The sequence below is a fragment of the Prionailurus bengalensis genome, chromosome E3 (genome assembly GCF_016509475.1).
Source record: "Prionailurus bengalensis isolate Pbe53 chromosome E3, Fcat_Pben_1.1_paternal_pri, whole genome shotgun sequence".
In the NCBI taxonomy this organism is placed as follows: domain Eukaryota; kingdom Metazoa; phylum Chordata; class Mammalia; order Carnivora; family Felidae; genus Prionailurus; species Prionailurus bengalensis.
Genome location: NC_057357.1, coordinates 19,918,971 through 19,932,621, shown reverse-complemented (window position 1 = coordinate 19,932,621; position 13,651 = coordinate 19,918,971). Strand labels below are relative to the sequence as shown.

Here is a 13,651-nt window from a genome sequence, read left to right as displayed (position 1 = left end):
TGGTGCTCCAGTAACAAAGCACACACAGGTCTCACCTCACTGGTGCCTGGAGCACAGCACCACCCTCCAGCCCCACTCTGTTCTGCTTTGCCTGTTTTTCCACAGCATTTTCTGACGTCTAACACTCTGTTTTGTTTCTTATTCTCCGGCTTGTTGTCTTACTATACAAGGGCGAGGTTCTTGATCTGTCTGGTCACTGCTGTGTCCCCAGTGCTGAGGACAGAGCCTGACACAGCGGCACTCAATAAATATTTGCCAAGGGGATGAAATTCACAGGTAGAAGCATCTTTAAGCATTCCAATAGAAACATCTTGAGTTCTGTTTTTAAATGGAGATTTTTGTTTGTTTGTTTGTTTAATATTGAAAGAGTCCACACGTAAGTGACTGGGAGGATGTCATGGGGACTCGGTTGTGTCCATTACCTGACCTTGGCAATCATGAATTGGTGGCCAGTGTCATTTCGTCTACATCCCCAGCCAGTGCCCAGATGATTAGGAAGCAAGTTCAGGCCATCATCTCATTCCATCTGCAGATAGTTGAGTATGTGTTTCTTTTTATGCTCCAAAGTACTTGTTAGGTGGGTATCCCGGAATTTATTTCATCCGGCCAGTCTCACGGGGTGCTGTTAGCATATGTCGCTTTACACTGTGGGAAGCTGATTGTTCTTTCCTTGGAACTTCTGGAATCGACCCCAGCTTCGCAATACTTTTTTCTCCAACTAAGATGTACATTCTTTGCAATTCTTGTTACCCGTGGAAAAACAAGACAGAATAAAGCAAAACACTCCAAAATGCCCGTCTGTCTCCATGATAGCATATGTTCTCGCTTATAGGTACTTTGTGCGAGGGTTAATTTTTTTTTTTTTTACAACTTTTACTTAGGTGCGATTTCACTCTTCAAGTTGCAAGGATGTACAAACGACACTCCATATATCCTCCAACCCGACTCACTGGTTGTTAACATTTTGTCCCAGTTAATTGACTGATTGATTGATCGGTTGATTTGATTTTTTTTTTTTTCTCTTAGTAAGCTCTAGGCCCGTCGTGGGGCTTGGATTCACGACTAGTGACTCAAGAGTTGCAGGCTCTTGGTGCGCCTGGGTGGCGCAGTCGGTTAAGTGTCCGACTTCAGCCAGGTCACGATCTCGAGGTCCGGGAGTTCGAGCCCCGAGTCAGGCTCTGGGCTGATGGCTCAGAGCCTGGAGCCTGTTTCCGATTCTGTGTCTCCCTCTCTCTCTGCCCCTCCCCCGTTCATGCTCTGTCTCTTTCTGTCCCAAAAAATAAATAAACGTTGAAAAAAAAAATTAAAAAAAAAAAAAAAGAGTTGCAGGCTCTTCCTACCGAGCCAGCCAGGCACCCCTTGTCCTAGTTGATTTATATTTGTACTCTCTGTGCCTGTGTGTGTGTGTGTGTGTGTGTGTGTGCTTTTTAACCATCTGAGATGGCCCCTTTTACCCCTGAACACTGCACCGTGTAGCTCCTAAGACTAGGGGCATTCATTCATTTTACATTACATTTACAGTTACACTTAGGGAATTCTGAATATTTAGCATTAATATAATACCGTTATCTAAACTGCAAACTGTACTGGGATTTCTCCCCTTGCTGCCATAATGTCCTTTATGACAGTGTTTTCCCACCCGGGATCCAGTGCCAGGATCGCCACTGCCTTCTGTTGCCATGTCTGCCCAGTCTCCTTTCATTTGGAACAGCTCTCCAGGCTTTCTTTGTCTTTCGTGACCTTGACATTCTTGGAGAGTACAGGCCAGTTGTTTTATAGAGTGCTTCTCAATTTGGGTCTAATAGATTTTTGAGCTGCACTCCGAGAATGCAATAACATAATACATATATAAAGGAGCACCCCCTGTTTTCTGCCTGCAGGACCCGGGAGCCGACGAGAGAGACCCCTATCAGCAACCCGGAAACCCGTGCGCGAGGCTGAGGACCGAGAGGAAGATGCCTCGGCTGTGCTCAGGGCCATCCAGGTGGAGAACGAGGCCCTGCAGAGGGCGCTCCTCAGCAGAAAGGGGGAGGCCCCCAGCAGCCCGCTGCAGGTGCGTTCTGGGGCGCAGGGGAGGGACGACACAGGAGGCTACTCAGGGACCCGGTGGTGTCTGAGCAGCATTTGCAAAGAGCACGCGGTGAGGAGAGACGTTGTGGGCGTCCCTGACCTCAGACTAGCTGCTCGTCCGCTGCTGGATGCGCAGTCACTCACTGACCTACCCAAGTGCCCATTTCGTCACCTTCCTTCCATTCTTTGTTTATTTCCGAAGGCCAAAGGGGAATGCCTGTTTGCCTCTGATCCTTGCTGACCTCCCGGCGAGCCCTGGAAACCTCAGCCCAGGGTTGCAAACTGGTGGCTGAGGGAAAGAATAGAGTAGACAAGAGCCCCGGCTTCTCCGGAAAGACCTCATTCCCCAGAGCGTGAGCCGCTCGGGCCTCCGCCGCCCTCAGCACCTCCTGTTGTCCTGCCCCTGACCCACTGCACCTGTTCAGGAGACCTCCATGGCCCTGCGGGGGTTTGGGTTGGTGCCCACTGCCTTCAGCTTTGAGCAAGAAGCAGGAAGCTACATGGTGGGGCGGAGTAGGGACGCTTCGGGAGCTGGAGGCTGTGGACACGCCCCCGAGCACACATCCTTTCTCAGAAGCCGAGAAACCGCCTCCCCGGCCGAAGCCCTTTATCGTAGTTTGTCCTACCCGTTGCCCCCAGTAGGCCAGAAACGGACAGGCCTGGTCTCATCGCCCCATTTCCTAGATGTGACTGATGGCACCCAGAGAGCAAGGTGGCTCACTCAGGTCACGTCTTTGGAAGGCGCAGAGGTGTGCCTGCCCACAGGCCTGGGGCCCCGTCCACACCACCGGTTTCTCCCCAGGCTCTGTTCGGGGCTGCCCTCTGGGGCGTTCATCGAGCAGCACCCTATTGTCCGTCTTCCTCAAGCTCACTCCTTTGCCTCTGACAACTTTTTTTAAAGTTTATTTATTTACTTTGTGTGTGTGAGAGAGCACGAGCAGAGCAGGGGCAGAGAGGGAGAGAGAGAATCCCAGGCAGGCTCTGCACCGTCAGCACAGAGCCCGACGCGGGGCTCGATCTCATGACCGTGACGTGAGATCATGACCTGAGCTGAAATCAAGAGTCGGGCTTTCAACCGACTGAGCCACCCCGGGCCCCCCTGCCCCTGACATTTGTGTCTCTAGGATCTCGAGACAGCCCCCGTGCCTCTGTGCCCTCATCTATTAGTGAGGAGTCAACAGTGCCTGGCTTTGTTGTGACCTCAGATCGTGTGACTACCTCATTCCAGGACACGGAGGGACCACCAGCAAAATCGTGGACCAGTCTACTGAAGGGGAAGGAAGAGAGCACTGAGGTTGGTGAAGGCCCGAGCACAGCAAACCCCGGTGCCCACTGTGCCCCACGGCACCCGGCGGCCTCCACAGGGCTTTCCCTACGTGGTCCCAGCAGACACTCACTGTGTTCCCTGGGCAGCTGTCCTGCCCATTTCACAGATGGGGAGACCCGGGCTGGCACAGCTTGCCCGAGGTTACGAGTGGAAGCCGGGATTCACCCAGGCCTGGGGACTCCAGCTCCTTGTTACGTTTTGGTTTCCCGACAAGACAACACAAAAACAGATCTTAGTATCCTGAATAAATAAATAACGTCTGTATCTACTAGGTCACTCAGACCTATCTCAGCCAAGACAGCCCCTGCAAATAGACACAAGGGGGACCCATGAATTATTAATGGGACACCCAGAAACGTCTTTGTTAGATTGTGCACAGGTCTGTGCCCTGTGCTTAGAATACAGAGTGGCTAAATCAGGTCAGATTAGCCCCTGGCCTCGTGGAACTTCCAGAAAACAATCAAGTAAAGCCATAAATAAACAAGGTGCTTTCAGAGAGAGATGACGGTAAAAGATCATAGATGGTTGCTGCCTCCAAAAGTGTGGTCCAAGGGAGCCCCTGGGAAGGTGCCGTTTGAGCTGAGCCCTGTCTCTTAGGGAATGAGCCGACAACAGGGGACAGCAGTCCAGGTGGAAGCAACAGGAGACCCTCTGAAGTGGGAATGAGCCCAGCCTGACCCAGGAGCGGGAAGACAGAAGCCTGACTGGTGGGGGGAAGAGGGAACACAAGGGGGACACAAGAAGGTAGGGGGTAGAGAGTGAGGCCAGGAGGGGAGGAGAAAGCGCCCACGGGAGAGGGCGGCAGGCAGGGCAGGACGCCAGAGCACCATAGTGGTTTTCTTTATGCGTCCCTCCTGCTTGGTCTCTATTTCCCGGTCATCCTGAGCCATTGCCAGCTGACATTTCTGACCAGTCTGCGGCCCTGCCCGCCGCACGGCCGGGGATTTCTGGATGTCCCGACCACCCCCCACCCCCAACCCACCGAGCTGCCGGCGACTAAACTCACTTGCGGATAGAGAGCAGAGCACGTGTCTAGTTTAGATGACAAATGTAAGAGAAGGAGGATTAAAAATGAAAGGGCCCTAAGGATGTTACTGGAATGCTCCATGGAGTCTGGTTACTTTGTAGCAAACAGAGCAGGGGTATGATTGAGCTGGGGAAAGACTTTGAGGAGAGAAAATGTTTGCCTTAGCTGATTGAAGAGATTGCTTCCTGGGACCTCCCGGATCAGAAGAAACTGACGTGTCTGTCTCTTTGCAAAGATCATGGCCCCCGGTGGAGGTGGGGCGGGGAGGGATCCTGGATCTAATCAGCCCAGGGAAAAGGCTGTTATGCTCATTCCTGTTCCCTCCTCCTGTCTAATAAGCTTCTCCGTCCTCAGCCACTTCCTACCCCTGAGGCGACCGGCAGGACCAGCCCGCGGGAGCCGTGCAGGGCCACGGGGGGAACCACAGTCGTCCGTGAAGCCATTGACAGAATCGGCCTGCTGGGGAGCAGGTAGGTACCGAGCCTGCTTCCAAACACAGCCGAGAGCCCCACAGCAGTGCAGCCATGAGGATCTCGTTAGCTGAGGTTTTGCTTTGCTCCTCCTGTGTTCTTTCAGACCCCGTAAAACTGCCCCCTGGCACTCTAGCCTCCCTCCCCCTCCAGCCCGAAAGCCCGGAACGGACTCGATGTGTTCCCGGCAAACGTGTCTACGCCTGTTGGATTCGGTCCAGCCCGGTGTAAGACTTCATCCTCCTCAGAAGCCTCCCCAGAAGTACGCCACGCAGAAGAGGGTGCTGGCCTGGGGGGTGGAGGGTGAGCGTGGCCCACAGCCCCGCTGCCCCGGCTGGCATGTGGGGCTGCACGCGCTGTGGTCTATGCAGAAGGCCCGTGCCTGTCTGAGGGGCAAGGGGGGCCGAAATCCAGCTGGCGTGCTGGGCACTAAGCTGGGGCCCCCGCCGGGGACCGCAGCAGCCCGGAGAGGGATGAGGGCTTTTTCTCCACTGCACGAAAGAGGAATTTCCGGGCCAAGCTGTGCACCCTCCGGGTCTGTGTCCACCGCAGAGGAGTTTCCTTCCCCCTATTTGCAGAAAAACTCTGAACAGGCCATTCCAGCCATCCCTCTAGGAGTCTACAGACCCCAGAGCCTGGAAACCATGGCCGTGCATCACTGTGGCCATAAGTAAGCCCTCGCTGGTTCCCCTTGCGCCCGCGGGCTGGTGCCAGAGGCGACCTCACACCCGATGTGGTCCTGTTTATAGGCAGCACACACACCCCCCACCGGGAGCCGCATTTTCCACCCTCAAGATCCTTGGTGCTCCGGGGTCTTGCGGCTCCGCAGCCTTAAACCGCACACGCGTGGGGTGCATTTGCAAACCACACTCTGCTGAGCTGGGAACGCCCGCATCCTCAGAAGCAAGAGGTACAAAGTGAGTCTCTAGGCCGGGAGTGGCAAACGTGTGTTTAGCAAAGGGCCACACAGCGAATGCCCTAGTGAGTAGGGCTTTTCACTTTTTGTTTGTTTGTTTGTCTTAACAACCCTTCAAAAGGTAAAAACCATGCTGAGCTCTCAGGCTGCGGACTGGATTCCGCCCGCCTGCTGTCCTTTGCCACCCCGCTGCTCCAGCCCCTGCCCAGCCGAGGGAGTCTGCGGGCTGCCTTGCCCCGATTTCCTCTTCTTTGATCACGAATTGTGTGGTTATGATAAAGCGGGGAAACAGCCTGTGTGCGCCTTTGAACCGCGTGCGGGGCGGGTACTCTCTCCTCAAACCGCTGCTTCTTCTGAAATAGAAAAGCCAGTGCGGGGCCCTGACGGGCACGCTCTCTGTTGCATACCATCTGTTACCACCCGTTTGCTGAAACCAAATCACATTTCAGACAACAGCAAAGGCTTCTGAAAGTCCTCCAGGCCATCGAAAGCGACTCTGTCCGCCTCAGCAGGGCTGTTTCACCGACAGAGGAGCCAGTGCCGGATCCAGAGGTGAGATGCTCGGCTTCTGGGGGTTTCCAGATGCATCCAGCATCTCGCGCGAAAGGGCAGGGAGGAAGGGCCCCTCGGGGCAATTATCTCTCTGCAGGGCGGGGGGGGGGGGGATGGCTGCCACAGTGGTAAACTTCACCTCTCTCTGCCCGAGTCTCCATCCTCCTCCTGCCCAGCACCCAGATGTACATGTGATGGCACTAAATGCTGCAGCAGAGAGGAGCCTGTCCACACAAAAGGCAAAATATAAAATAGCATGTAAACCCACAGGAAAATGTCCAACATCGCTGGTAATCCAGAAATGCAGATTCAGGGGCGCCTGGGTGGCTCAGTGGGTTAAGCATCTGATTTCAGCTCAGGTCATGATCTCACGGTTCATGAGTTCGAGGCCCTCATCGGGCTCTGTGCTGACAGGTCAGAGCCTGGAGCCTGCTTCGGATTCTGTGTCTCCCTCTCTTTATGCCCCTCTCCTACTGGCGCGCGCGCTCTCTCTCTCAAAATAAAATAAACATAAAAAATTTAAAAAGGAATGCAGATTCGAGCAACCTTAATGTCCTATTTGATATCTGAGTTTGCAGATTATTTTCGATGATAGGCTCTGGACTTGCAGGGTTACAGCAGGCTTACCCAGCTGGCAGCAATAGGAACGGGTGGAAGGAACTCTCTTGAAAAGCCCAAAGACCGGGTTTAAGAAGAGCCGCAGAAATACTTAATGTCCTCCCAGCCCAGCGATCCCGCTTCCCCACCCCCTCAGGAAATCACTCCACAGCGAGAAAAAGCTATAGGCGCGAAGATGTCTGTTGCAGAATGATTGGAAGTAGGGAAGAATGAGGAAAAAAAAAAAAAAAGAACCGGAAATAACATAAACGTCTCATGATAACGGAGTTAATCGGGAAGGTATGATATATCGGCACAGAGCAGTAGTATCAAAGGAGGGGAATTATTGTTATGGAGGTTACGCAGAATGAAAACGTTAAGGATATAATCAGTTAACTGCAAAAGGTGATGTTTGTCCTCGTTGAGTCCAGCCTCTCTTGTGATTCTTCAGCACAGCGGTCACCCACCCTCCGCTTGGCCGATGAGGACTTAACTCAAAGCCCTCTGAGAGCCACATGTCAAACTCCTGTGACGGCAGAAACCACCACCACCCCCCCCCCCCGCCCCCTGCCCGGGCCTAGACCGGAGTCTGGCTCTGAGTCTGCAACCATGATCTAGACGGCATGTGACCTGAGGCCAGCCTCTTAAGCTCTCCGATCCTGCGTGGGGTGTCGCTGTCACACGGGGTAAATAGTCCACAGCCATGGGCTGCTGTGAGGACAAAACGTTTTGTGAGGGTGGGCACCTCAGTGCCTGGCACAAGGCGAGGAGGATCCGGCAAATACCCATTGAAAGTCTGACGTCTAGAGAAATCTAGAGGAGTCAAAGCTTTGCCCCCCACCCCCACCCCTGCCGCCCACACGGAACAGTGGCTTTCTCAGCCATGAAGATCCTAAGTGTGATAAAGCGTCAGCCACGTTAAAAAGAGCCTGGGTTGATCAAGTCTTTTTATAGGAAACAGAAAACCCAGGGCAAACGGACTTCTACAACGAAGCGAAGGAAATGAAAGACTGTTGTAACAAACGCCACAGTGGGGACCAGTTGGGGCTCAACCCAGCAGCTAGTGCTGTGTCTCCACAATGCCAGCCGCTTCCTCGAGCTCCGTCCCCACCTCAGCACCCAGGCCCGGCTCTGCTGTCTCCCTGGGACCCCTCAAAAGCTAGAGTGGTAACCGCCTCTTGCCCTCATCGCCTCGGGCCCTACAGTCAGGAGCGAAGAGCATTTCTTCCACGCACAGAACTGAGATTGGGTCACGTACCCATCACAGAGCTACCCCCCCACCCCCACCCCTCGGTGGCTCAGGGGACAGGCCACGCTATTTCATTGGAGCAGTCGGGCTCCTCCTTGGACTGAGAAGGGGTCCTTCCCCCTCTAGGACCATCGTCATGGCTGAGAAGAGACACGAGAGAGGAGGGCAGGGAGTGCGGAGACCCGGAGCGGCCAACCCGCATTTACCTTAGACCCCCACGAAGGATCCTAAATCAAGCGAGTCAGGAGCAGGGGGGCCATCGACTCGAGATGCTGGCAGGTTGTGACGCGTCCTTAGTCAGTAGACCCTCCGGCTGCTTCATTTAGAAGCCCCGCTGCAGGACGTCGCACATTTTAGATTGCACGGGCTGTGGGATCCACCGGCCCCTCTGCGAGGCAGCTCGCCTCCCATCTGGACCTCCCCCTGCTGCCGGCAGCCAAGGTGAACCTGGCGGAGCGGCTCATTAGCCTCCTCACCCTACCCCCGCCGCCCCACTTGAGCGAGGCCGGCTTCGGTTCATCACTGTCCTTCGCGTTTGGGACTCGGGCCCAGGGCGGCAGAGGGCCTTGGCCAGGGTCCCACCCGGCTCTGCCCAGAGCAGGCGGTGCCTGCGGGGTCTGCTGGTAAGAGCGGGCCCTGTGTTCCCTCTGGGAGCTGGGAGCTGACCTCCCTCCCTCCCCGTCCCCATCCCCGTCGCGTGGCCATCAAGGCTCGTCCAAACACACGCTGAGGGCGATGGCACGTCTCGCTGGCTATTAATTAAAAAAGTAAGTAGGGAACAGTTGCTGTTCATTTGCTCAACTCCCTGCTCACAGAACCATTGCAGATTACCAGTGCTAATTAACAGAGGGCATGTGCACGCAGGGAATGCACCATTTTATGAGGGACTGATCCGTGGCGACCAGCACTGCAGTCGGGGCCCGAAGGGGCCTCGGGAAGCCATTCCACAGCATGGCTGTTTATTGATGGCATTCACGAGGCCTCGGACCGGAAAGCAGCCCACGAAGGAGGCAGAGCTAAAATCAGTGAAGGGAAAACATGGGAGGAAGTGGACACTCAGGGAGCACACACGGGGGGCCAGGACCCATGACAGGGACTTCCCCCAGTATCCGTATCTCACTTAGTCTCCGTGACGGGATTGTCAGAGAGATGGTGTCATCTGAATTCATTTGCTAGGGTAGCCACACCTCAGATGGAGTGGTGGCCTAAACAGCAGAGATGTATTTCTCTCAAGTTCTGCAGGCTGAAGTCCAAGGTCAAGGTGTGGGCAGGTTTGATGGCTCCTGAGGCCTCTTCTCCTGCCTTGCTGATGGCCGTCCTCTGGCTGTGTCTCAACACCATCTTTCCTGTGTGCATGAGCATTTCTGGTGTCTCTCCCGGGCAGATTTACACCTCCCCCCGCCTTTTTTTTTAATTTTTAAAATTTATTTATTTTGAGAGAGAGAAAGAGAGGATGAGTGGGGTAGAGGGAGAGAAAATTCTAAGCAGGCTCCGTGCCATCGTTGCAAAGCCTCACGTGGGGCTCAAACTCACAAACCGTGAGATCTCGTCATGAGCAGACATCAAGAGTCAGACGCTTAACCGACTGAGCCACCCAGGAGCCCCCAGATTTCCCCTTCTTCTAAGGACATGGTTCACATTGGATTTGGGCCCACCCTCACGGCCTCATTTTAACTTAATTACCTCTTTAAAGGTTGTGTCTCCAAATATAGGAACACGCTCAGGTACTGGGGTTAGGGCTTTCGCATATGAATTTGGGGAGGTGGGGGACACAATTGAGCCCACAACACCTTCCCCAACTCAGCCGATAGGCCGTGAACACTTGGTAATGAGGAAGAGAAAAGCACATTCAGCCACAATCTGATGCCTTTTAAACATTTTTTTGTTACTTGCAAACTCTTACGGAAATACCAACTGCCAGGATTCACAGTAACTGTTTCAAATGCTTTTCAAATATGAGCTCATTTAATCTTTGTAATAACTATATTTAATGGGTGCTGTTCTTATCCTCATTGTATGGATGGGGAAACTGAGGCACCGAGTGGCTAAATAACCTGTTGTGTAGTGGTGAGCTGAATCCAGCCTGTCGTGTTTTGACCCGTTAGCATTATTTTTATCTGTTAAGGACAAACTGAGAACAAGAGGCGGAGAGATCGAAGATGCCGTCTACGTGACCATGGAAATCCTGTCCAACTGGGGCCATACGTCCTGGGTGGGTCTCACGGAAGTTGAGTTCTTTGACCGGAACAACACAAAGCTTTACGTGTCGCCCCATGACGTGGATATCCGGAACACGGACACGCCCGGGGACCTGGGCCACCTGGTCAATAGGAACTTAGCTGTAAGTGGAGGCGGTGCTTGAAACTACAGTGAGCCTTGGCCTTGTGTTTTGATGCATTTTCTCTGCCCACGATAAGTCTGTGATGCAGATGGGGGGGGTGCAGGTATGGGGAGGGGAAGAAGATAGTTGTCCATCATCATTCATTCAGGCACAGCGGAAGGAACGTGAGGGAAAGGTGTGGGTGAGGGCCCCCGAGCCATCCCCCAGCTCATTCCCAGATCCCTGGGCTTGTTCTTGGGAGAATAGGGCCCAAAGAGGAGCCAAGTCACCTCCTTCTATCCACCCTGCAGTTTGCCACAGTCACCACCAAACATGGAACCTTGGGGGTCATTGAGGTCAATGCCTTTATTTTATCAATGAAGAAACAGAGGCTTGGAGAAGAATATTGACTTGGTCAAGGTCACACCTCCAGAAGGTGGTGGGGCCACGTTCACATCCTGCAGCCTGGCCCAGGGCCCATGTCCACAGCATCCCCCCGCCCCCCAGTCCTGCTTCCCAACAAATATCAAGTACACACCCAACACACATCACACGTTCCTGTCCTTTATTTCATTTTATTTTGGGGGGAGAGAGAGTGTGCACATGCATGAGCAGGGGAGGGGCAGAGGGAGAGAGAGAGAGAGAGAGAGACAGAATCTTAAGCAGGCTCCATGTTGAGCAAGGAACCCAACATGGGGCTCGATCCTACAACCCTAGGATCATGACCTGAGCCAAAATCAGGGGTCAGATGCTCAACTGACTGAGCCACCCAGGTGCCCTGAATGTTCCTGCCCTTTAAATATCTAATAGTCAAAAAAGGAAAGAAGGAGGGAGGGAAGGAGGGGAGGAAGGAAGGAAGGAAGGAAGGAAGGAAGGAAGGAAGGAGGGAAGGAGGGAAGGGAGGAAGGAAGGAAGGAGGGAGGGAAGGAGGGAAGAGAGGAAGGAAGGAAGGAGGGAGGGAGGGAAGGAGGGGAGGAAGGAAGGAAGGAAGGAGGGAGGGAGGGAGGGAAGGAAGGAAGGAGGGAAGGAAGGGCAAGCACTGGCATTTTCTCCTCTTTCCACTTGCAAGTTGGACACAGAGACTGGGAGCTAAGCTGAGGTAGGCCGCCCAGCAGCATGTCTTTACTATGCGGTGCTTCGCCCCCAGGAGGGGCCTGAGAACCTGGGGACAGACTTTGCCTCTGGGCCATAGAACCGGGTGGGCAAGGCACAGAGGCGATAGGAGGACTTCCTTTGGGGCCTTGTTGGCACCTTGTAAATCTCCCGCCAAGCACCTGTATTATCCGTTCCAAAGAACAATTGTAAATTTTTTAAAATGTATTGAAAATGAAATCAGCGCCCACATGTTCAGTTCTTACCTGGTGCCAGGCACGGGCTATCATCCATATAACCTTATTTAAACCCAGCAGTACACAGGCTCAAGAAGCAGAAAGGCCCGTGCTCGAAGCTTACCGTTTACAGCCTCATGAGCACAGGCAACTCACCTGACCTCTGCTTTAGCTTCCTCATCTGTAAAATGGGCGTAATAATGGAACTTACCTTGCTACGATGTTGTGGGGAGCGAGCATAACTATAAAAAGCTCAGCACCGTGGCTGGCTCTTCCTAAGGGCTCCAAAACACCAGCCCTTGTTATATTTGTTGTTTTATTGGTAATAATATTAATACCACTAAGAAGAGATATCATTCCCATTTAAAGAAGAGGAAGTACAAAAAGCAGCTTGGGAATCCTCCGTTCTAGAGACCCGCATTCTGGTTTTGACTTCAGCAACTTACCTGCCTTCTCAGAGACTCAGTTTCTCTGCCCCCCCCGCCCCCCCCTGCCCGCGCACCCCCCGCCCCCCGTAAAATCGAACTGGAGAGCACGGATAACCCATACGATTCTTACTTGTCTGCAAAAGAAACTGGAGTCTGGCTCACTTTAGCAAATTTCTAACAAAGGACTTTGTTGCAAGCCTTTGGGTAGCTGGGAAGACTCGCTGTCACCCAGGCCAGAGGACCCCGTGGTCATGTTGGGGTTCTAGGCAGCATCCAGGATGTGCACCAAGGGTGTGGTCTTTTTTGGGGGCGGCGGGGGGCAGCGTGCGTTAGTTGGTTTGTCATCCTGTCGCCCTGCTGTGGATAACACGGTCGCAGGAGAGGAAGGCTGATGGGTGACCCTGGCTAGGAAAGTGGCCACCGTGATGCCAGTTACCCCGAGATGCCACAGCGGGGCAGGGAGAAACTCTCCCTGGAGGAGATTCAGGGTTGTTACTGAAGGGAAGGCAGGATAGATGCTAGGTCTCTGAGAGACACTACCCGTCCATGGGGCTAGACTGGGTGGTGACAGCCCTCTAAGATCGGCAGCTCCGTGACCTTGAAAGAAACAGGTCCCATAGGTCACAGCCACTGGGATGCTCTGGCCTTGGGTTCTCCTGCTCTGCTTCCTGCTTCGAGTCTGTAGGCACCCCTCTCCCGTCTCCCTTGTGCACAGAGCAGCAGCACTTTGGAAGCCTGCTGCACAGAACAGAGCATCCTGGAGCAGTAAAAACATCATTGGATTTGGTGGGGGCCAGTTTTTTTTTTTTTAAGTTTATTTGTTTATTTTGAGAGAGACAGAGACAGTGCCAGGTGGGGAGGGGCAGAGAGAGAGGACAGAGAGAGAATCCCAAGCAGGCTCCTCACTGCCAGCACAGAGCCCGATGTGGGGCTCCAACCCACGAAGCCCTGAGATCATAACCTGAGCCGAAACCAAGAGTGAGATGCTTAACCGACTGAGCCCCCCCCAGCGCCCCTGATGGCCGCCAGTTTCTACAATTACTGTTCCTTTTCCTCCGCTTAGCAGAGGCTGGTGAGCTTTGCCATGTGACGGCAGGGACAAGCCCAGCCCATGGTTCTGGTGGGCTTGGGGTTTTAAGTTTTTGACCCTGAGGTTGGGACATGAGGCAGCCATCTCCTCCTGGGCTACTGGGTCTCCAGGCCCAGCTGTGGGCAGGCTGGATTCCCTCTGCCGTCCTGGCATGGGGTCTCCCCGACGGTCCTCCTACGTACAAGGTCCGGGACTACCAACACACGCAGCCTCTCCGGACCACCCGGTTTCGCAGGGGTTTAGCCCCACAGTGTGCTAGCCGGAGTCCTCAGACGTC

At 53.9% G+C, this 13,651-nt stretch overlaps 1 protein-coding gene across 3 annotated transcripts in view; it reads left to right on the top strand.

The window, feature by feature from the left end:
- LOC122471525 (katanin interacting protein) overlaps positions 1 to 13,651 on the top strand; it is a 194,466-nt gene that overhangs the window by 118,472 nt on the left and 62,343 nt on the right. For all 3 annotated transcript variants that reach the window (XM_043560246.1, XM_043560244.1, XM_043560245.1), the window contains exons 10-14: positions 1,881 to 2,053; positions 3,299 to 3,364; positions 4,779 to 4,894; positions 6,260 to 6,362; positions 10,334 to 10,549. In XM_043560246.1, the coding sequence (XP_043416181.1) occupies positions 1,881 to 2,053; positions 3,299 to 3,364; positions 4,779 to 4,894; positions 6,260 to 6,362; positions 10,334 to 10,549 (674 nt within the window). The remainder of the gene's footprint in view (positions 1 to 1,880; positions 2,054 to 3,298; positions 3,365 to 4,778; positions 4,895 to 6,259; positions 6,363 to 10,333; positions 10,550 to 13,651) is intronic.